The 25,489-nt window shown below is 32.9% G+C and overlaps 1 protein-coding gene across 1 annotated transcript; it reads right to left on the bottom strand.

Annotated features, from left to right (window-relative positions):
* Positions 1-182: 182 nt before the first annotated feature.
* Positions 183-25,489, bottom strand: LOC114326067 (probable cytochrome P450 6a13). Its single transcript, XM_028274265.2, has 7 exons — positions 25,228-25,489; positions 20,013-20,185; positions 7,039-7,201; positions 4,968-5,287; positions 2,032-2,224; positions 1,413-1,655; positions 183-411 (listed from the first exon to the last, which is right to left on the bottom strand). The coding sequence occupies exons 1-7, from the start codon at positions 25,466-25,468 to the stop codon at positions 248-250; spliced, it is 1,497 nt and encodes a 498-aa protein (XP_028130066.2). The 5' UTR covers positions 25,469-25,489; the 3' UTR covers positions 183-247.

Here is a 25,489-nt window from a genome sequence, read left to right as displayed (position 1 = left end):
TCGCTGGAGTGGAGGGGCTGGCGCGAAGATTTTTCACGGTGGGATTTGGATTGGCGTTTGGGTGGGAGTTGTCGTTGAGATTTTTCTTCATGGCGGGATTTGGATTGGTATGTTGTTATGTTAATACATAACAGTATATTATCGGTATGAAACTAAGAATAATTAGGAAAGAAAGACATGAATCAAAAATGTATAACAATAATTTTTTATTACTTAAAAGTACAGTACATTGGTATATTTTACTATTTTAAATACTTTTTAACCTTAATAACATCCTTTCTGTAGTTTTTGTGACGAAGGTTTGTTCATCAAATTCAAGAGGTATTTTGGTGTTGGGACTGACGAAGACTTTGAAGTTACGTAATACTGATACTAATGCCAGTTTCACTTGCATCAATCCAAATCTTGATCCTACAATATCAGTTTTATAATTTTTATATAACATAAATGGTATAATGTTAAAAAAGTGTTATTGAAAAAATCCTTTATAAAAGGTATATTTATGGAAAAACCCTCAAAGAGCGACACCTATCACAGGACGTGTTCGATAGAAATAGATCATCATCAGTGCTATTACAGGCAAATCACATGCTGAGCCATCAAAGCATGTGCTTTGCCTTTAACAGTACTGATGATGATCTGTATAGATCAAAAACGTTATGTGATAGATGTGGCCCTTGTAGGGTTTTTGAATAAATATGTCTTTTATGAAGGCTTCTTAATAATTTTTTTAAATCCACAAGGAAAAGAAAGAATTTTCCCGTAGTTGGCTGAATACCATCAATCACAAAAATTTTATCAAATATAAACAAAACCTGCCTTGATCTTTTTTGATCTTTTTTATCACAAAAATTTTATTGGAAAAAATCCTTTGTAAAAGGTATAAAATTGGTTATTAAAATCCCTTTAAGGGATGTAGCCCTTAAAGGGATTTAAATAAAAATTTTATACTTTTACAAAGAATTATTTCCAATAAAATTTTTTAAATTTTTTTTTGTGATTATGTTTACTATGTGGGTTTTGTATTATGTTTACTAAAATGTCATCCAAATGGAATAAAAATTTCATCAGTTTTCGTTTCAACGTTTTCGATCTTGTCAGATCATCATCAGTCATTCTGTTTAGTAGTTAAAACGAGCCCACTAGTTGAATATCAAACTTCAATGTTACGTGATAGTTTTTAGATGATAAAGCAGCAGTTGGTATATTAGCGTTACCAGGTATGGCTGCTTAATCTCTGTGGGTCACCGTTAACCAACAGAAAAAATAAGGCAGAATTGATAACTATACTTTGAGGTACGACTGACTCACTAAACTGAGAGTATTTTAGAGTTTTTGGATTTTGTATCGATCTTATTTCAGGAAAAAATAAATTTACCTAATAAACATAAGCAAACACTATTTAATATTACCTATACAATTTCTAGGCCCATCTCCAAAAGGAAAATATCCAATATGTTTTTCGTTTTTATCTTGGAATCTGTTTATGTCCCATTTCAAAGGATCAGGGTAATATTCTGGATCGCGGGTATATCCTAATAGCGGGATTAACACGGGAGTGCCTTTTTTGATAACAAAATCGCTGTCTTCAAGTTTATAATCCTTCGTACAAACCCTATTTAGTGTTGTTAGAACAGGATACTTCCTCGCAGTCTCTAAAAATTGGAAAGAAAAAATGTCAATACAGGCTTATATATTTCAATGCTAAAAATATATATTATTTGCTTAAAATTCAAAATAAAACTCAATGTATCTAGGTAAAAGCTGTTGAATATTGCATTGTCATTGAGTTCTGAGCTATCTGAAAGTTTCAAATGTCTAGCTAGTGGAAAATTATGTTTACAATCCATCACAAGATTTTCCAGACACCATGACAAAGAGAGAGCCAAAGAACAAGTAAAGTATATAAAAAAGTTTTAAAAACAGCCATTGGCTACTTTTCTAAGGTGCGATAAGATATTGAAATTTGGTAAAATCGCCACAAAAGTGGTTGAAAGTTAAAAATATTGCTCATATACAAAAGTTACCTACCATTAAAAGCTTGATCCAAAAGTTTCATCTCTTTCAGTACATCGTATGATATTTTATCGTCGTGTTTCTTCAATACTGTAATAATTTCTTCCCTGACTTTATCTTGAACATCTTGATGTAAACCTAGTTCAAATAGTATGAAACTGCTAGACATCGAAGAGGTCTCAAATCCAGCAGTGAAAAACAAAAATGCCTAAAATATATTAGTCTAAGATTCAAATCTAGGTCAACTTTCACCCATTTGTTTCCCGGATGAGTATCCCTACCTTCGACTCAGTTTGCAGCCGATTCAAAAACATGCTCCGGTGTGTATCACACCACTTTACGATTTGACAGACAAAAAAGAATTTAAAAATACTTTTAACGCGTAATTAAAAAAACTTTAAACGTGTTTTCTCAAAACTGCTTTTTTCAAAGGCGGTGGACATTGTAACTCAAAGACTACTTGACGAGTCCACCTGGAATTTTGTATATATATTTTCTTTAGACATTTCGTGAGTTAACGCAGTCGAGATATTTTTTGTTTTATTCTTAATTTTGGTTTAACAATAATAAATATGTTGATTTTCACCCTTTCTTTGCAAAAAATTAGTTGTTTTGACTTCTGAGTGATACCAAAAAGTAGAAATTGTTAAAACTAAGAAAACTCAACAACGTTATCTCAAAAAACTCATAAGATAATAAAATCTTGTGAATTTTTTGTTGAACATAATCCAATGATGAGTTCTGATGTCCACCGCAAAATCCATTGTTTTTTGGGGTGTCTTTAAAAATTTGACACTGTCGGCTTATTTTTCAATATTTTTCCTTTAATTTTTTTTCAATATTCTATTAATTGCACGGAATATGATCATTTCTGTTAAATATAAAATAATTCTACCATACTTTCAAAAATAATTCACAAAAATCTGCTTGAAATTGATTCCAAACCGCCCCCCTTAAGGATAGCTATGTATGAAATATAATAAAAAAAATGTTTCATCCGGTAAAAGGATGGGTGAAGGTCCACGTAGATTTGGATCTCGTACTATCCGTAGCTTGTGATGTATTTTTCTTGACTTGTAAAATAAAATATGAGCATCTACAGGGTAGATGCTCATATTTTATAAAGATGCTGCAATAAAGGTTAATAACAAAAATTTTAGCCACCTTTGAGCTTCACAATACAAAATTAGTTAGAATGTTACAGGGTGTTCGCTAACACAGTGGCAGACCAAACTTTTGTTTTTTTAAATGGAGCACCCTATATTTTATTTTATATTCGAAATCCTGTTAATTTCTCCATTACAAAAATATAAAGGTTTATTATGTTATACAGGGTATTTACAAAGTTATAACCAATTTTGTATGAAAATCGTAACAAGATCAAATCCCTGTATAAATAAAAATAAGCACAACAGCAATGGTTTATTCATGCCATATTTTTTATTTATTGTCAAAATTTTCAAGAATTATTGACATTGCTAATTTTCTTTATATTAAATACAGGGTGAGTGAAAACGCAAGTACATTATTTTCTCAGTAATATTAAATAGAACACCCAGTATTTTATATCATTATTGAAAAGTAACATTACCGTACTTTAATTTTTATAACATTCCGTATGTCCAAATTTATTAGTTTTCGAGATATTTTCATTTTTCAGGGCTAATTATTTTAGGTGTCTAAATTTATCTAAATTTTACGTAAGCCATGACTGAATTGACAATTGACGATTACTGATTTATCAATCCGGTAATCAATGTAACAATGTAGCAAACAAAGAAATAAAAATAATTTATTAGTAATACATTTTACAAAAAAGAACACAACGACAACATGCAACATTTTTGAAACAATTAAAAACTACTTTTTTTATGTAACCGCAACAAATAAAGAAAGAAAATTAGTAATAAATTTTACAAAAAAGCACACAGACCCAAAATACAAGATTTTGTGAAGACAATTAAACACTACTTTTGTATGTAAATGTAACAATTTAACAAATAAAGAGCGGAAAATAATTTATCAGTAATACATTTTGCAAAAAAAACATGTTTGAAAAAATTAGAAGCTACTTTTAATAAAATATTTAATTACATAAGGTGTTCAAAATTACCTCCTAACACATTTATGCACGCCTATAAACGATCATTGAATGAGTTACTTACTCTACGAAGCATTTGTAAATTAACACATCGAAATACACCTTGTATTCTATTTTTGATCTCATCCCTTGTTGTTGGAGGTATTTTATATACTTCATTATTAACGTAACTCCACAAAAATCATTCCAGTTTATTAAATTCTGGTGATTTGAATGGCCACGCTACTGGTCCATTGAAAAATAAAAATATCTCGAAAACTAATACATTTAGACATAGGGAATGTTATCTAAAAATTAAAGTACGGTAGTGGTACTTTTCAATAGTGATATAAAATACAGGGTGTTCCATTTAAAATTACTGAGAAAATAATGTACTTGCGTTTTGACTCACCCTGTATTTGATATAAAGAAAATAAGCAATATCAATCAATCATTCTTGAAAATTTTGACAATACGTAAAAAAATATGGCATTAATAAACCATTGCTGTTTTGCTTACTTTTATTTATACAATGAGTTGAACTTGTTACGATTTTCATATAAAATTGGTTATAAATTTGTAAATACCCTGTATAACATAAAAACCTTTATATTTTTGTGATGAAGAAGTTAACCGGATTTCGAATTTAAAATAAAATATAGGATATTCCGTTTAAAAAAAACATAAGTTTGGTCTGCCACTGTGTTATCGAACACCCTGTAACATTCTAACTAATTTTGTAATGAGAGACTCAAAGGTGGCTAAAATTTTTGTTATTAACTTTTATTGCTGTCTAATACTATAGCGGATCTATTGAGCTTTACCCACTAATCAATCACCCCGTATATTTAAGATCCTTGATTAAGTTTACCTGAGCAGCCATTTCGTCGTCAGTAAGTTCAACACCAGAATTTTTCATCTCAATTAACAGCTGAAGAAAATCGGACCTAGAAACCTTGTTCGCCTCTCTATAATCCAAAGCTTCTTTTAAAAATTTCATGAAGAACTCTTCAATATGACCTTGAATATTGACAAAGCCTAACATTTTTGAGATTTTTGGATAACATATGGTCATTAGAATTCTAAATTGAAAGAATTTACTAAATACGTTGAACAGTTCTCTTCCCATTTGTCTGAAAATTGCACCTTCCTTGGAGAAACTTTGAGCTTGAATGCCGTAAACTACATCTCCTATAATAAAAAGAAGTCTTTTAGAAAAAACAACTGGCTTCAACTTGAAAATCAAAAAAACCAAAAAAAAAAAACAGTTTCGACATTTTGGCAAATTTTTTCTTCGTTTTCTTTATTAATTATCTCTGGTTTAGCTCTAGTAGCATCTTTAAAATTTTCTTTTTCTTCAATCTAACATAAATCAAGAAAAATGCTAGAAGATCAGAAAGTTAGTACACAACAAAGATAATATTTTCTTTAAACAGGTAAATATCGAAATAGAAAAAATTGGTACAAGAGAAATCATCTCTTGTGATGACTTCGATTCAAGTATAAGTAAAAATACAAATGACACAATAGTTGGAAAATTTGGAGAATATGCCTTAAATAATAATGGTCAAAGAACGGCTGCTTAGTTTCGTCTTCTACGAAAATAGACTTTCTTACCGAGATATTAATATACTCCACCTTTCATTTCCCTCATCTATAGGTACTTTTAGCTCTGTCCTTTAGTCCCTTACCATCGATTCTTCGAAGGGGTTTCATCTCCGCTGTTTCGACCAACCTGTTTGTCCTCTCTGTGCCAGGTCGTGTTTCTGCCGCGTATTATTATTGGTCTGATTACTGTTTTGTATATTCTGCTTTTCATTTCTTTTCCGATACTTTTATTTCTCCATATTGTGTGATTCAGGTAACCTGCCACTCTGTTTGCTCTATTCACGTTATCTTCCACTTCTGTTTCGAGTTTTCCGTAGCTAAATAGTGTGATGCCTAGATACTTAAACTCCATCACTTGTTCTATTATCTGACCCTTTAGCTCCAATTTACATCTTATTGGATTTGCTGTTAGAACCATACATTTTGTCTTTTTTGGGGAAATTATAATGTTAAATTTTCTGGCGGTTATATTAAATTGGTACAGCATACGTTGTAAATCATCTTCACTTTGAGATGTTAGTACTGGATCGTCTGCGTAGCAGATTATTTTAGGTTGTTTGTTGCTTTTTTCACATTTGGTATCCTTTTTAGTTCTTACTTTTTTTTTATTATTTCATCCATGATCAGGTTGAACAATAAAGAACTCTCATTACCAGCTTCAATTTGAGTCAGTTAGTTCATCTACTTTTAACACAAAAAGTGAAATCCCTCTAATTGGCTGTATACCATAGAAAATATATTGTAGAAGTAAAAAATGCCCTTTTGTAGCTGGTATATATAAATTTTATTTAAAAAGTTTCTTAAAAAATCCAAGTTGCACAAAAACTTAATATCACAAATTAAGGAACGTTTTCGGTCTTAGCAGACCATCATTAGGTTAAACCTAGAAATAAGTAAACTGGCCACAGGTCATGTAACCAATTTCTGTGGCTAGTTTCAACTACAACGATCTAGAGTAAGTAACCACACTTTTCTTAAAATTTTTAACGTTTGTCAAAATTTCAACATTAGTTTATCGTTGCTTACTTATTTTTAGATTTAACCCTTTTTAGATTAAGTTTTTTTCCAATTTGGATCTTTTAAGAATTTTTTTAATAAAATTTTTATTATCAGCTATAAAAGGACGTCTTATTTACTTCTACAGTATTTCTACTTTTACTATTATTGTGTTGGTCTGGTAATTGTTTTCGATCGTGTTAATTATTTCTACAGGTACCTCTCTTGAGTATAACAAATGGATAACGTCCTTTAACTTAACCCTGTCAAATATTTTCTTAGGCTGCTGGTTTAACAAAATTAGTGTATTTAAGTACATTAAAACATCATTTACTTACCAATGATATCGGTGGTATAACAAGCTACAATCTCAAATATATCAACATCTTTATCCTGATCAACAAATTCTTTCAAACTTGATTTCAAATCTTCGCTGCATTTTTTTACAGTTTCAAAAAAGAATCTCATCTTTGCAGAAGTAAAAATGTTCGTAAATTTAGCCTAAAATCGGATTATTATTCTCTTTTTAAATATAGTAGTAATAGCAATAGGGATTTATAGTAGCATTAAGTATCGTCAACGGTCTATGCACATAATAAATGGAGATACGTAGAGACAGGGCTATATTCTCTTCCCAGTAATGTTTAACATAATATACAAAGACATTTCCAAATCGACACTATATCATATCTCCGTTGTTATTGGTTCAATTTTGACGTTTGAGACGTTAAATGAAAGAGGAGGGGATATCGAATAAACAGAGATAACTTTTACTGCGATGTGTAAAGTATTAATTAAATAGTCGGATATTGTAATGAAGCCCATTATGTTACAGGTATTAAAATCGTAATTGAAATATTAAAATAGGAGAATAAAAAAAGGTTTTGAAGTGTTTATAGAGGAGCAAAAGAATATTTACACTGATAGTATAAAAGGCTAGACTATTAATTAACTCTGAAGTGTTTATCTATGTAATTGATATCTAAAAATAATAGGTGAGACTCTTAAGTGTCTACTAAATATAGAATGTTGCAAGTTATAGAAGGGGGGGGGGTGACATAGTTAAAATACCTATTCTAAATACGCATAGACGGGTTATGAAATATACGTATCGAACTACTGTCAGATCGGTCCTAAATTTTTATAAACCACAGTTCAAATATGGAGATTTTTTTGCCTGTAGCATTTTGCATTATATTAAACGTAATATTGCGAGGTGCAACCGATCTCACATTCATGGTGAGACAGCTATCAGAACAAGCCCTAGAGCATAACAGTAAGTTGTTTCTTTGTTTTCTGGACTTGGAAAAAGCCTTTGATCGTGCACCTCGTAATAAAAATGGCTCTCGGCCATATCTCAGGAACCGTTTATAGTACAGCTTTGAGAAAAAATATTTATAACAAAAGTTGCCTCGGAAAAAGCCTGGAAATTATTTTCATAATTATTGTAGGTTCACCGCTAGAGGGTTTAATTGAATATCAAAAATTAAAAAATCAAAATTTGTCTGATGAAAGAGCACTGGAAATACGATCATCGTATTCTTCAGAAAATTCTGCGCATATTTGATTTCACAAGTTTAAGTCTACCTTTGCAAATACGAGGTGGGGGTGAGTGGGAATCTTGTTATGAAAAAATGACTGTAAGTCCGGTTCTGCTAAATCGAATTTTGCAAACTTGGTCTTGTTGAAAACAGCTCTTGTTTGTCAATGTAAGAGTTATAATTTCGAAACAGCCTATTAAGTAATATGCCAGCTAGGAGGCGTTATTTAATTATTTTCAGAAATCTAGTTTTGTTTGGAAAATATTAAATACAAGTATGCATTTTTAATCTTGTATTACAAAATTAGATCAAGTTAGCAAGAGAATAGCGAAAACCGCATGTCGATACCTTTTTTCTGTCTCGAGATATCTTAAGAAACGTGTAAATTTTAAGCCTAACCGTTACTATAACCGGTAAACGAAGTTAAGGAAAGGTAGTGTGCTGTGGAAAAAACAAAGAAACATTTTCTTATGTCAACTTATATAATTAATTAAAACAACAATTAGACAAACAACACTATAAAATATAACAAAGAAATAAAAACAACTACTTAGTGACGACTTAAATGCTCAAATTATTGCCCATCATTTTTGATTCAAGCCTTTGCCCTTTCAAGAGTAGATTGAGCAGCAGTCATAATTTCTGCTCTCGAAATGCTTTGAATGGGTTTTCGTATTCTGTGGATCATTTCTTCTCGAGTAGGCCTAGCTGCAAAAACAAGGTCTTTAATCCGTCCCCATACCTAAATAAAAGTGAAATACCAAACCGTCCCCTCACCAAACAGTTAAATCTGGTTAAAGTCAGATAATTGGACCCTTTCTTTTCGATAATGCTATTCTTGGTGAACGCTATCTAATTTTTTTAAGGAATGAATTGCCTCTTCTTTTAGAACAGCGATACTCAACCTTTTTTCCCCGAGGGCCACATAGTAGCTATTGCCACAGCTTGCGGGCCGCAATCTAGGGGAAGTAATAATACGGTATGATACAAATGAAAGAAATAAATTCGGTACTTCGTAAATTGGCGACTATAAGGAAAAATGCTGAAACAAGTCGATTTTTTATTTTTAAATTATGATTTTTTGACATATGTTGATGTGATCTTGATTATTGATATGAGATAATATTTTTATATGTCATTTAATTTAATCAATGCTTTAATAATAATCTAATTAATTTACCAGATCACATATCAATGTGTTTTCAATCTCAGGGCTTTTTATAAAATTAAGTACTTACATACGTGGCTTCTAAGTATTTCTTAATGGTTCCTAATCGGGATAGGAAAGAAAAGAGTAAAATAATAACACATATGGGTTACAATTGTAATCAAAATATTGTTTATTTTATTTAAATGGCAATCACTGCTTAATATTTGCTATATCTTATTATTCTTAAACATAACATTTACACATGGGAATCTTATTTCCTTTTTGTTTCCAATTGAAAGTTTTTATTAACATTTAACTATTATGATTTATTAGCAACAATTCTATTTAAGTTTGATGAAGCTTTTCTGATATTATTGATTATGTTTCTTCAATTTTAAATGTGGTATTTACTACGAAAACCCATACATTCATGTCCAAACAAATGAGACTGACCTTTTTCTGATGAACTGAGAATGTCTTCACACAAGACCCGTTTCCTGCTATCCTTGGCTGCAATCAAAACCTCGTCCTGGTTTCCAGTAATGTTCTCCTCTGAAACTAGCTCGTATAGCCCTCGTTTCCTGCTTCTGTCGTGATGCTGTGTTCTACCTTTTTCGAAACTGCAATCAGCTACCGGGAACTCTTGGCTCAAGGAGGTTCTTTTACTCTCAACCTGGCCTACCTCTCGTTCTACGATAGATACTCCACACTCACGGAACTAGACCGGCTTTCTCACTCTCCGTACACTACCGTCTACCACTCGACTTCACTTCTCGACAGCTCAAAACATTCTGCTTTCTATTTGTCATTCATTCCCCTACTTTCCAAATATCCCTTCCATATTCACAAATCAAAATTCCATCACCAACTCTCATTCGCAGTATTCCTCAAAACCAATTTTTAAACTTTCTAAATATGCTTAATGGATTTCAAAGAAAATAGTTAATTCCCATTCTAAAATTACTTTCTACTATATACAAATTTTAATGACCTATTCTCTATTTCCACTTAGTCTTATTTAGCATCGGCTAATGATCGATCCTTCCGCGAACAACGATAATGACCTATTAACGATTTCACTTGAGTCTTATTTAATCACTTCTTAAAATTAAATATAACAATTTGTTGTATACAGGTTGTTCTAAATTTATATGCCCGTGGTTGAGAAAATTGAAAATATTTTATATTAAATTGAATTCTGTTTATAATTATCAAATTTTAATTTTCATATCACATAGAAATATAACCAATCCCCGCCTTGTATTCGATAAAATTTATCTGCATTTTTAAATAAATTTTCTCGAGGCAAAACCAACTCCCTGTATATTTCCTTACTTTAATCTACGTCTTATACCCCTTCTTCTTGTATTACTCTAATTAGTCCCACCTGTAGAGTAATTGTTTCCTTTTTTTCAGTGTCCTCATCCTGTGTTAGAGTGTCGGCTATTATGTTGTTTTTCCCTTTTTCCCATATCAATCTTCTGTCTTTTTCCTCAGATTTTTCACATACTTTTACCGTGTATTCTGCATCCTCGTTTTCATATGCCTCCTCTTCAAATGCCACTGTTTCGATCATATCTTTTTCGCTTTCATTTGTTAGCCTTATTTCTTCTTCTCCTGAGCTCATCTCTTCTTTTGAGGAATCCCATTTTTCTTTTGCTTTTGATACTCTCAATTTTTCTTCTTCTGGGCTCAACTCTTCTTTTGAGGAGCCACAGGTTTCATTTTCTTTTGTCTTTTTCTGACTTTTTCTCCCTTTTCTTCTTTGTCCTTGCTTCGTTGCCAAATTCATTTCCACTGTTTGTTCTTTACCTGATTCGTCCGTATTTTGTTTCTCCTGTTCCTTGTCCTGTTCTTCTTCTTTTTCTTCTGTTAGATTCATCGTATTATTTTTAAAATCTATCACTACATGTTTTTCTGCCAATTCGTCAACTCCTACTATCATGTCATGTGACATGTTTGGCATTATTACACATTGTAGTGCATACATCTTCTTACCCAGTCGTACCATTACTCGTATGCCTTCATTTATAGTTGCCAATGTCCGTTTGTTTGCGCCCACTAAATTTACCCTAGGTATTTTGTAAATTAAATTTGTTAAGTTAACTTCTTCTATCAGTTTTCTGTTGACCAATGTTATTTCAGATCCAGTGTCTATCATAATTTTAATTGGTTTCTCGTTGATAAATCCATCCACAAATTTTAAATTAACTCCATTATTCTTTTCGTTGTTTCTTGCCAATTTAATAAACTCCTTGGGGTTACAAAAGATTCCTGTTTGATTTTTGGTTTTTAGTGAGCGCCGTCGTGAAAAGACGCCGGTTGCTCATCGTAGTTTATATTTTCGTCATAATGTCTCTCTCCGTCATATTCATCTGTCTGGGTATTATTTACTTCTCTTCTATTTTCTCTTGGTCTGTCGGATCTGTTTCGGTTTTCTCGATATCCCTGTTCATTTTGTCTACCATTATTTCTGTTTTCTTGATTTGCGAGTGTGGTGTTTCTATTATGGTATTCTCGATTTCTGTCCTCATTCCATTGCCTATTTCTTTGTTCATAATTTCCTCTTCCGTTGTCTCTATTTTCGTTTTCCCTTCTGGGATTAAAATCTCGTCTTGTATAGTCCCTCCTATTTTGATTTCTATCTCTGTAATCTTGTGTTTCTCGGGGCCTGTAATCTTCTCGCGACCTTCTTGATTTTCTTTCTCTTAAACGTGATTCTCTTATTTGTAGGAATTGGCATAAACTATCTATGTCTTTGTAGTTTTGCAATGTGATATGGTCTTCCAGCGTTTCTTCGAAATGTCTTGCAATCAGTTCGACTAATTGTTCCGATGAGTAATTATATTGTAGATGTTTTGCGTTATAGTAAATTTGTAATGCATATGTCCTTTCTGATATACCCATCCTATCATTGTATTTCCCATTTTGCAATTCCTTGTTAATTTCCAATTGTTGGACTTTCCCCAGAAATAATTCAAAAATTTTTGTTCAAATTGTTGCCAACTGTCAAATTCTTCTTCTTTGAAATCGAACCATAGGCTTGCTTCATATTTTAGATGGTTTCTGATAGTTTCTTTTGCTGTTTCGAAATTTCCGATGTGCTGTATTTTCTTTTTCAGGCTATTTATGAACGGCACTGGGTGTAATCTTCTTACGTCCCCGCCAAACCTTATCTTCACGTCATCTGTGCTATGTATAACCATTTCTCTTCTTTCTCCGACATTTTGTTGAGTATTGATTTCCGCAATCTTTCTTTCCACTTCTTCTATGTCTGCTTGAATAGCGTTTTGCAACTTGTTTTCCAAACTTTCCATTTCTTTTTTCTGGCAATTCGTTATCTCCTTTATTTTATTTTGAATTTTCATTTCTTGTTCTTTCATGTGATCCTTAATTTTCATTTCATACTTTTCTATGCGTTCCTCCATTTTCTTGTTGTTCTCTTCTATGGCTTGTTTTGTTTCCTTCAGATTTTCTTGCATTATTCTTTTTGTTTCATCCATTTTCTGTTGTGTTTCATCCATTTTTTGATCCAATTTTTGTTGTGTTTCATCTATTTTTTGTTGTGTTTCATCCATTTTTTGTTGTGTTTCATCCATTTTCTTTGATGTTTCTTCCTGATTTTTCTCCATTGCTTGTTTTGTTTCCTCCTGATTTTTATCCATTTTTTGTTCTATTCTTTGTGACTGGAGTTGCATCATTTGTAATAATTTATCTATTCCTGATAATTCTTGCTGTTCTGATGCCATGATTGTCGTGTCTAAAATATCTTCTTGGTCTGAATTATTCTCTTGATTTGAATGTTCTTTTTGTTTTTTGTTGTCTTTGCTTTGGCTTCTTGTCACAGACATTTGTTTTCAAGAAGTACTGTCCCCGCCAAATATGAAATTTTACTAGTATGTTACCAAGACGACTTTTTCTCACCCAAATATTATAAATTGTCAATAAATATATCAAATGTAAATATCGTAAAAATAAAATATTAAATCAGTTATGTAAAATTTGTACCTAAAGAGATCTAAAATTTTATGTTATCAAATGTAAGTATCTCACTTTTTACCACAGGCATATAAATTTTCAAATACCGGCTTTACTCTTTCTATCCTTCAAATTTGCCACTAGAAATACTTAACAATGCCCCACGTTGGGCGCCAGTTGATGTGATCTTGATTATTGATATGAGATAATATTTTTATATGTCATTTAATTTAATCAATGCTTTAATAATAATCTAATTAATTTACCAGATCACATATCAATGTGTTTTCAATCTCAGGGCTTTTTATAAAATTAAGTACTTACATACGTGGCTTCTAAGTATTTCTTAATGGTTCCTAATCGGGATAGGAAAGAAAAGAGTAAAATAATAACACATATGGGTTACAATTGTAATCAAAATATTGTTTATTTTATTTAAATGGCAATCACTGCTTAATATTTGCTATATCTTATTATTCTTAAACATAACATTTACACATGGGAATCTTATTTCCTTTTTGTTTCCAATTGAAAGTTTTTATTAACATTTAACTATTATGATTTATTAGCAACAATTTTATTTAAGTTTGATGAAGCTTTTCTGATATTATTGATTATGTTTCTTCAATTTTGAATGTGGTATTTACTACGAAAACCCATACATTCATGTCCAAACAAATGAGACTGACCTTTTTCTGATGAAATGAGAATGTCTTCACACAAGACCCGTTTCCTGCTATCCTTGGCTGCAATCAAAACCTCGTCCTTGTTTCCAGTAATGTTCTCCTCTGAAACTAGCTCTAGTAGCCCTCGTTTCCTGCTTCTGTCGTGATGCTGTGTTCTACCTTTTTCGAAACTGCAATCAGCTACCGGGAACTCTTGGCTCAAGGAGGTTCTTTTACTCTCAACCTGGCCTACCTCTCGTTCTACGATAGATACTCCACACTCACGGAACTACACCGGCTTTCTCACTCTCCGTACACTACCGTCTACCACTCGACTTCACTTCTCGACAGCTCAAAACATTCTGCTCTCTATTTGTCATTCATTCCCCTACTTTCTAAATATCCCTTCCATATTCACAAATCAAAATTCCATCACCAACTCTCATTCGCAGTATTCCTCAAAACCAATTTTTAAACTTTCTAAATATGCTTAATGGATTTCAAAGAAAATAGTTAATTCCCATTCTAAAATTACTTTCTACTATATACAAATTTTAATGACCTATTCTCTATTTCCACTTAGTCTTATTTAGCATCGGCTAATGATCGATCCTTCCGCGAACAACGATAATGACCTATTAACGATTTCACTTGAGTCTTATTTAATCACTTCTTAAAATTAAATATAACAATTTGTTGTATACAGGTTGTTCTAAATTTATATGCCCGTGGTTAAGAAAATTGAAAATATTTTATATTAAATTGAATTCTGTTTATAATTATCAAATTTTAATTTTCATATCACATAGAAATATAACAGTATATGTTATACTAGTGACGTCATTCATCTGAGTGTGATGAGGTAATCGATGATTTTTTTAAATAAAAATAAAGTTTCTTGTGCTAGCTCATTTGAAAGTTTATTCAATGCTCTATTCAGCAATTTAAACATTTTTTGCCTATTTTATTTTTAAATATGAAGATTCTCACAAGCATGATCAAAAAAAAACAACGTGAAGAGCAAGTAAGCGCAACTTTTGAGAGTTTTATAGTTATTCGGTATCAATTTCCAGAATTCTCAATATTGATTTGCGTCTCTTTTTTCTTTAAAAATTTCCTCCAGATTTGTATCATCTTTAAAATCAATTAGTTCATCTGACAGCTTTAAATCTGCGCTATTAAATCCCGATGCCGCAAATTGTGTAGTAGCGGGTACTTCTAAGTGCCAGGGATTTTCCACTAATAGAAGATATTTCCTAATTTTTCGCAAATCATTAAATCTTTCCTAAAATTCATCGCTCAAGAAAACTAAGTAATTAGAAATAGTAGCAAAGTTTTCTGGAGATACATAAATTCCATCTTGTTGACCTTTTATTAATGTCGAAAACTTATATAGATTTTTTATATTAATTTCCTCGATGTACATACCTACATCTTTAGCTTGTCCTCGAAAGCAAATACTTTATTCTTCAACTGCGAAATACTTTTATGTTTACCTTTTAATTTGTAAACGACGATTAAGTTCCCCAAGTTTTACTGTTATGTCGCAAAAAAATGCTAAAAGCCACCACCAACTATCTTACTCAAGTTCAAAATAATTTGATCGTTTACAGAGCCCTTAAGTTAGCCTTCGAGCCGCATAAAAAACGCAAGAGGGCCACATGCGGCCCGCGGGCCGCAGGTTGAGTATCACTGTTTTAGAAGATGTACCGCTATCAGTACGTAGGTCCATGTTGTTTCAGCACGATGGTTGTCCCGCGCATTTTTCCAGAGTAGTAAGAGGTTTTTTTAGATGAGACATTAACTGATAGATGGATAGGACATGGAAGCCTATTTTTTGACTAGCCAGATCACCAGACTTAACTGTTTTAGACTTTTATTTATGGGGGCGGAATAAAGACCTTGTTTTTGCTGATACAACATGACCCAGAGAGTAGGAAACGCCATGTAAGGCATTGCGAGAGCAGAAATTAAGACTGCTGTTCAATATGTACTCTTAAAAAGTAAATAACTGCATCAAAAATTATGGGCCATAATTTGAACATTTAAATCGTCACTAAGTAGTTGTTTTTATTTCTTTGTTATATTTTATAGTGTTGTTTGTCCTATTGTTGTTTTAATTAATACACATTAACATCTAAAAAATGTTTCTTTGTTTTTTCCACAGCACACTACCTTTCCCTAACTTCGTTTACCGGTGAGAGTAACGGTTATGTTTAAAATTTACACGTTTCTTAAGATATCTTGAGAGAGAAAAAAGGTATCGACATGCGGTTTTCGCTATTCTGTTGCTAATTTGATCTAATTTTGTAATACAGGATTAGAAATGCATACTTGTATTTAATATTTTCCAAAGCAACCTAGATTTCAGAAAATAATTAAATAACGCCTCCTAGCTAGCCTATTACTTATTAGTCTGTTTGGAAATTATAACTCTTACATTGACGAAAAAGAGCTGTTTTCAACAAGACCAAATATGCAAAATTCGATTTAGCAGAACCGGACTTCCAGCCATTTTTTCATAATAAGGTTCCCACTCACCCCCACCTCTTATTTGCAAAGGTAGACTTAAACTTGTAAAATCAAATATGCCCATAATTTTATGAAGAATACGATGATCGGATTTCCAGTGCCCTTTCGTTAGGCAAATTTTGTAAAATTTTGATTTTTAAATTTTTGATATTCAATTACGCTCTCTAGCGGCGAACCTACCATTATGAAAATAATTTCCAGGGTTTTCCCGAGACAACTTTTGTTATAAATATTTTTTTCTCAAAGTTGTACTATAAACGGTTCCTGAGATATGGCCGAGAGCCATTCTTATTGGGACATCCGGTACACGTAATAATGTAAGAAGGAACAACCGCTCATCTCTAGAATTCTTTACACGGATAGGTACAAGATATTCACTACCCTAATGGATGAAATTGCAAAATAATGCAGGGGTAAGGTAAACAGAACTAGGATTGGTTTGTATAAACTATAAAGGCGGAGACAGATATCCGCGCCGCGAACTCCGCGCCGTGTGAGCGCCGCGCGTTCGTGGCGCGGTTATTGTTCGTTAAAATTTTTCATTTTGACGAACCAGAGGAAACTTACGAACGTTTAGTAATTGTAGATAATCATGTCTCTGTCCTGTACTTCTACTACATCTTATTTTGGTATTATTCTGAAACTATTTTCTTGTGTCATCTTATGCAATTTACTATTTTATGTGGAATAAGCCACAGTTTGCGAACATTTCGGGAACTACCTTTTTCGCTTCCCGGCGACACAGTTATAATGGTAGGGGAGCCCAAGCGGGGATTTTTGCAGTTACTCGAGCGTGTCAGATTATCATATGGGGAGAAACGTTGTACCCTGCAGATGTACCTCCACCATCTATTGGCTCTTAACACAGGGGGGTTCGTTCAGGGGGGCCCGAAAAAAAAATCTATCCTTAAAAATACTCGAAATTGTCAGATTAAGATTAGGTAAGTTAAGTACATGCAAAAGAGTCTATATTTCAAAAATATGACGATTTGAGCGGAAATGGGTGAGTCAAAAAGTTTCACAAAAAAAAAGCGAATATTTTGCGAAATGAACGTCAGATTGAAAAACTAAAAACTACGTGTTCAATGTTTTTCAAAAATCTATCGAAAAATACCAAACATGACCCCCACGGAGAGGGGGGGGGTAAACTTAAAATTTTAAATACAAATCCCGCGATCTTTCGCAAAATAAACATTATATCGAAAAACTGCAAAATACACTTTATCAATATTTTTGAAAAATCTATCGAATGGTTCCAAACACGACCCCCCACAGAGGTGAGGTGGGGGGTTACTTTAAAATCTTAAGTGGTAGCCCCCATTTCTTATTGCAGATTTGGATCGTTTGTATAAAAGTAAACAACTTTTATTCGAAACATTTTTTCTAATTATGGATAGATGGCGCTGTAATCGGAAAAAAGTTTGTAGGAAATGGAAAATTAAATTAAAAAATGGGAAGTCCCCACTAAAATGGAAAATTTTACTTAATTTTTTTGGTTTTAGGACCTAATAATCACAGCCCAATAGGTGCCCAAAGCGCTCGAGTGACTGCACATTTAGCATACTTTGCTCCCCTACCATAATATATCTGCTTGTTCCTACAACCAGAAACAAAATTAGAGAACTATAGGTTCTTCCAAGTTGTGCGTTACCTTTTTCGTTTTCCGGTGACACAATTGTAATGTATCTGCTTGTTTCAACTGCGTAGCTTCACCAGAAACGAAATTAGAAAACTATAGGTTCTTCCAAGCCCTGTGTTAATTTTTTCGCTTTCCGGTGACCCAATTATAATATATCTGCTTGTTCCAACTCAGTTGCTTCACCAGAAGCGGAGTTAGAAAAGTATAGGCCCTTCCAAGTTGTGCGTTACCTTTTTTGCTTTACGGCGACGCAATTATAACATATCTGCTTGTTCCAACTCCGTTGCTTCGCCAGAAGCGAAGTTAGAAAGCTATAGGCTCTTCCAAGTTGTGCGTTACCTTTTTCGCTTTACGACGACACAATTATAACATATCTGCTTGTTCCAACTCCGTTGCTTCACCAGAAGCGAAGTTAGAAAACTATAGGCTCTTCCAAGTTGTGCGTTACCTATTTCGCTTTCCGGTGACACATAATATATATCTGCTTATGAATGTTTTTTTGATATTGATAACTATTTCCGAAGTGAAAGTCGAAAGGTCAAGTAAACTTGATTTCAAACTCGAATTGTGGCTTATGCCCAAATAAAATAGTAAATCTTATTTTTAATACAACATGTTATTTTTAGTACAACAATGAACTAACCTTTTTTACATTGGTCCGCATGTATATTTTTTATTTCAGCTTCTACTTCCGTTCAGATCGGATTTAAGTCGTTTCTTTAACCTTTAACTACCCGCGCATCAAGCTATAACATAACTACACGCGTGGCGTACTTTATACGCCACAAGAAAATACACTTAAAAACAGCGCTTTTGTTTATTTTGTTTTTGAAAGAATACACTTAGATGCTTGTTATAAACCTTATTCGGCATCAGTGAATACTTGGAGTTTCTTCTCAGTAAGCCAATTGGGATTTATAACTAGAATCATGGAATAACTGGATTCCATGATAAATAAAATTACTAATAAAAAATTTTTTGAAATGTGATTTTTTACATGAGAAAAAGTATTGTTTATAAAGAAAAAAAAAATTGTGCCATAATGACTAAAAAACAATTGAAATGTGTACTTATATTACGACTTATATTAATATAATCATGGCATATATTGTCCACCACCGGAAACAACAAATAATAAACTGTAAATTACGATCTTTCCAGAACGCCGATTATAACGAAACGTAAACCAAATTGTAAAGCACATTCCAGTGATAGGTTAAAGAGATACACAAGGTCAAAAATTAAATTTTTAAATATATTTGCAGTAGAATTCTTATTACTGGCGTACAAAATACGCCAGCGCGTGTAGTTAAAGGTTAAATTAAATGGTTCTTTATTGAGGATCCCACAATAATGATTTTCCACGGTAAACATCAATAAGTTAGATATTTCCTTCCGACAGTTCCGACCATTTCATTACTAACAAATATTCAATTCAGACGCGCCAAAACCAACAAACCACTCGCAAACCCGTTCAAATGCGTACTGCGAACCATCAAAGCGTTTGTTGAAAAACCGACAGAATTTAGATCGTGGTGCGCCGTGTGCGTGCCGTTTGTGCGTCACTTGAAAACACGTACTAATCTGACGAATACGCTGCGCGCGAGCGGCTCGCACACCGAGCAGAGCGCATATGTATATCCGCCTTAACAAGTATCCGTCTCAGAGTTGATATATGCCGATGTAAGCCTTTGGACAGTCACAACTTGTCCATTTGTATACATCACTCTGTAATGGCTTTTTCTTTTCGCTAATGTTATTGCATCTTGGAAAATGTTAATATCTCTAATAAAAAAGCTTCTCTTACCCTGGCCTCTCTCCACTCTGACCCTTCTTGAGTTAAAAGATGTACGGTTATAGGACTCTTCTTACTAAAATAGATTCCTCGATCGATAAAATATTGAAAATCTTTTGTTAAAATGTCCTTAGCGTATGTTGGATCTACTATTACTAAATATGGGTCTAATCCAAAGTACACACCTAGAAACAAAAATCAAAATTCAATTCACTTATTCCCCGTTAGAGGGCGTTCTAACCATACTGCGGTATAAATAGTTTTTTCTTCAAACGTCAAATAATGATGACATTACTTATCTAACTTGATCCTGTCAAAGTTTGATGTCTCCGCCGGCAGCAGTTTTTTTCCCATTTCTTTACGGCGGAGGGAAAAATGTTGTCATGGCAACAATATGAAACATGTCACAAAGCAACAATACAAATGTCATTAACAACAATTAAACATAATTTTTATTTATAGTAATATTAAAAGTACAATTAGTTAATGAGGCATTTTCAAAATTGAAACCGTGCAAAAATGTTCCCGACTCTTGATACGCATTGGTAATTGTTGATGATACTGATGGTCGAGCACAACTTTCAGCAATCATTCCCGATGTTGGCGAATCATGAGGGTTTAAAATTTTTTGAGCATTATCGTTCTTATTTCTTATTGAATCCTCTATATATCCTTCGGCAACCGTGCTTGATTTCCAGCCCCCATGTCGTTTGAGGCATTCTAGATTTCCGCCTCCATCAATTAAAAGTGTTGCTGAAGTTCGTCGTAAAGAGTGACCCGTGTATGCGTTTGCATCGTTTAAATTTAAATAACTAGCTACTTTTTGGGCTACTGCGCTGATCGAATGTATTCCCATGATGCTTCGGTAACACTTTCCATTTTGGTACTTGATAAAAAATCGGTTTTCTGTGAAATTTTCAGGCCGCAGTGATGCATACTTTTTATACAGTTTAATGTAGTTTTGACCAATTATCGTAAAAGATCTAATTTGTCGTGTTTCACTGTCTGCGATTTTGATAATTATTACATTTTCTTTATCCTCAATGTCCACAGTCTTCATTTTTACCATTTCGTCGCATCGACAGGCGCCGGTAACCCCAATTAACAAAACAATCTGAAATATTTTTATAATTTAGTAGAGTATACTACATGCTTTGCAATATAATTTTTTTTACCTTTAATCCTAAATACAACTTATCTGGCGCTTCAAACAAAAATTTATCAAACTCGTCTTTAGTGAAAACTTTAGACTTCTGTGCAGTATATCCTTCGCTAGTCTTTTTCAGAAAGGCACGTGACTTTAAAAATTTGCTTATATCCACATTTTTTCTAATAACTAACTCGCATTTTATCATAGAGTATCGTGACCACATTGTAGAAGATTTCCATTTATTTTCATTTTCCATTACATTAATATATGCCAGTAAAACGTCTTCGGTAACTTGCCGTACTCCTCTTGTATCGCACCACTCTTGGAAGTGCTTGTACGCTAACCGATACTTTATTCCGGACTTGGAGGGCCCCAAACGTGCTACTGCATCATTAGCCGCGGACTCAATTTCGTTTAGGTTTTCCATTTTTGCACTAAATTTGCGCTTGCGGTTGCAACAACAATAAGCTGTCTTTAATAATTGCAAACAGCTGTCAAACAACTGTAACCAGGGAGACGCAAATCCCACTGACGACTTAATTATTTTAATTTCTAACATCTAGACGACTTTGATAGTTGTCACAGTTAATTTCGAGTAAAAATAGCGTATGAATTGTACTATTTCTGGTTGAAAATTGTTACGTTTGAAGAAAAAATAGTATACTTTATTCGGCAAAGAAGCGACTTTTCTTGACTTGCCCTCTATTACGCGCCTCACTTCGTTCGGCGCGTAATATCGGGCGCGTCAAGAAAAGTCATGCTTCTCCGCCTCATAAAGTAATATACTATTATTTTATACCGAGAAACTACGGACGTGTTGGTGTAAATTTGTCTTCCTCAGAGCCTCCTTGACAACGGGTAGACCTAGAAATAGTACTATCGAGGGATGGCAGGAGACAAATTTAAATCAAAACGAAACCGTAGATTTTCTATTTTTAATAATGCCATACTCTTTATTAGAGTACACAGACTCGATTCATACAGGTTCTCTGAACCGCAAATTGGAATATCTTCCTAGCGGTGCCTTTTGATATTGTCATACCTGGGTTAAACAGAGAACTTGAATCGAGTCGACATTCATTTCAAAAATCAAAATATTTAAATGTCAATTGCTGGAAATATATAAAATGATCTTTACTCAGGAAAATGATATAAAATGATCTTTTCTGAATCAGAAAAAAATTGAGAGAGTCAGGAAAAAATTAGAGGAAGAAAGAAAAAATTGGGGAGTCAGAAAAAAATGGTGGGAGTCAGAAAAAATTGAAGGTGTCAGAAAAAGTTGGGGGTTGTCAGAAAAAATTGGAGGGCGCCAGAAAAAATTGAAGAGAGGCAGAAAAAAATGGAGGGAGTTAGAAAAAGAGGAAGATACAATAAAATAGGAGTAAGTAACAAAAATTAAGTGCAGTGTCTGTAGGGGGCAATTGATTTTATCTACCGTCGCATGGCGACGGGCAAAATAATAATAGAAGGTACAAAACTTTTTGGACTAAAAACTTCGGATTCTCTTACAATAAATTATCAGCTTATTTCAGAAAGGGGCCTGAGTCAGTTTTAATCATACTTTTAGTCAAACATAAATTATTTTTTTTTATAAATGAACCATATTATTAAATTGGAAATTATTATCTAAAAATAAAACAACGAAAACGTTAGTTTTCTATACTTCCACAAAATTTATTACAACTATGTGACTACAGCTGTTTCGGCAGAGTGCATTTCCCAAGTGATTTAGTTTACTATGTGTTTGCCTTTTTAAAAGTCTTTAACTGAAGAGGTTGAGGAGTGGGGAGCTGTTTGTCTCGAGTTGGTCATTCAGAAATATATCTTTATTTTTTAATTTATTATTGTCCATAGATTTTAATAAAGATAGCTTAAGGCCTTTTTTTGGATATGCAGAATTTGAAACTGTTCATTAAAATAATAATTATGATCTAGAAGGTAAAGTGTGTATGTAGAAGTGTCTGTTTTTCTATTGTTGAAAGCCCTTTTGTGTTCTGCTTTCCGTTTGTCAAAGGTTCTGCCAATTTGACCGATGAATCGCGATGTAAGTTTTCGGACAATCACCACAAGTTAGTTTGTAAACACCACTCTGTAGCTGTTTTCTCTTTCGGCTCTTATTGTTCTTAATATATTTGCTTAAGTTGTTGTTAGTTCTGAAAGCTGGTGCTATTCCTTTCTTTTTTATGTATCTGGCTATTTTTGTTGTTATCTTGCCAGTGCATGTGATAGAGCAGAAGGTATTGGGTTCTTTCTGTGGTGGTGGATATACTAATTTTAGGGGTTTCTTATGGATTTTTTGGTTTAAAATTTTGTTAATTGTTTGTTCGTTATAGCCATTGTGTACTGCTATTTGTTTAATGATGTGCAGTTCTATCTCGAAGTTATTTTTTGACATCGGAATTTCTGTCAGCCTATGTATCATGCTATGGTAGGCTGCTAATGTGTGTTGTGTAGGATGGGATGATGAATTGCGTATAGTTGTATCAGTATGGGTAGGTTTAGACTGATAGAAATTCCCATGTCAAAAAATAACTTCGAGATAGAACTGCACATCATTAAACAAATAGCAGTAAACAGTGGCTATAACGAACAAACAATTAACAAAATTTTAAACCAGAAAACTCCATAAAAAACCCCTAAAATTAGTCTATCCACCACTACAGAAAGAACCCAGTACCTTCTGCTCTATCATATACACTGGCAAGATAACAACAAAAATAGCCAGATACATAAAAAAAGAAAGGAATAGCACCAGCTTTCAGAACTAACAACAACTTAAGCAAATATATTAAGAACAAGAAGAGCCGAAAGAGAAAACAACTACAGAGTGGTGTTTACAAACTAACTTGTGGTGACTGTCCGAAAACTTACATCGGTCAAACTGGCTGAACCTTTGACAAACGGAAAGCAGAACAAAAAAGAGCTTTCAACAATAGAAAAACAGACACTTCTACATACACACTTTACCTTCTAGATCATAATTATTATTTTAATGAACAGTTTCAAATTCTGCATATTCAAAAAAAGGCCTTAAGCTATCTTTATTAAAATCTATGGAAATTAATAAATTGAAAAATAAAGATATGATTCTGAATGACCAACTCGAGACAAACAGCTCCCCACTCCTCAACCTCTTCAGTTAAATACTTTTAAAAAGCAAACACATAGTAATCTAAAACTTGAGAAAGGCACTCTGCCGAAACAGCTGTAGTCAATAAATAGTCAATAATAAATTTTGTGGAAGTATAGAAAACAAACGTTTTCAGTGTTTTATTGTTAGATAAAATGAACTTCCATCAAGTAACGGTCGAATCTATCAATTATGGAAATTATTAATTCTAATCTACTTGTAGTTGACTTAAGAAAAAATTATCATGGCCCAAAGCTAAAGATTTTCATATATCTAGACAGTTTTTTGCATATTTCTCGAAAGTTAGTTAACGTGACTTGAGCGCCTTTCTGAAATAAGCTGTTCAGATATTCTAGTGAAGGTGTAGAACCCAAAAAAAGTTCTCGTTAACTGATGCGTGTGGTCAGGTACCTACTTATATTAAAACGCAAATAATAATAAAAACTTTCTGCATATGAAATGAATTCCCGTACAAGATTAAAGATAATTAAATAAATATTGAATGGGTTGCATATGTGAGTCCATATTAAATGTAGTAATGAAACACAGACTTACTCACAATCATTTAATTATACTTTGACGACCGGTTTCGATCTCTACATTATTTAGATCATCTTCAGGTCGGCGTTACAAGTAGTTAAATGCTACAATTAAAGAAAACCAGAGTTAGAACATTGTCTGGTTGCACAGATGCTAATAGAAAGCCAAATTTGAAATTTTTGAAATAAAGGTTTGCAACTGTTGACATTTCAGAAATTCGATACATACAAATACACACCTATGAGAAACAGATACTCATAAGCATGTTAATTGTAGCATTTAACTACTTGTAACGCCGACCTGAAGATGATCTGAATAATGTAGAGATCGAAACCGGTCGTCAAAGTATAATTAAATGATTGTGAGTAAGTCTGTGTTTCATTACTACATATAATTAAATAATTTACCTCCAAATTTCAATCCCTTTTTCCTAAACTCATCGTAGAAGTTCTTGGTTATGGCTCCTATTGAGATTCCTCTTGGAAGTTTAGTTCCATAATTTCCAAAAGGGAATTGAGGCGTCAATTGCACGACCTTGTTTCTTTTCCAATATGCATAACAATATTTTACGTAAGCACTGCCCAAGAAAACTATCGTAGCTAACAGTACAATCAAATCGATAACATTATTGTTTGTTAAAAGGGACATCTTGACTGCGAATTGCAGTTA

The sequence above is a fragment of the Diabrotica virgifera genome, chromosome 7 (assembly GCF_917563875.1).
Source record: "Diabrotica virgifera virgifera chromosome 7, PGI_DIABVI_V3a".
NCBI classification, from domain to species: domain Eukaryota; kingdom Metazoa; phylum Arthropoda; class Insecta; order Coleoptera; family Chrysomelidae; genus Diabrotica; species Diabrotica virgifera.
This window is presented reverse-complemented; position numbering and strand designations above follow the sequence as displayed.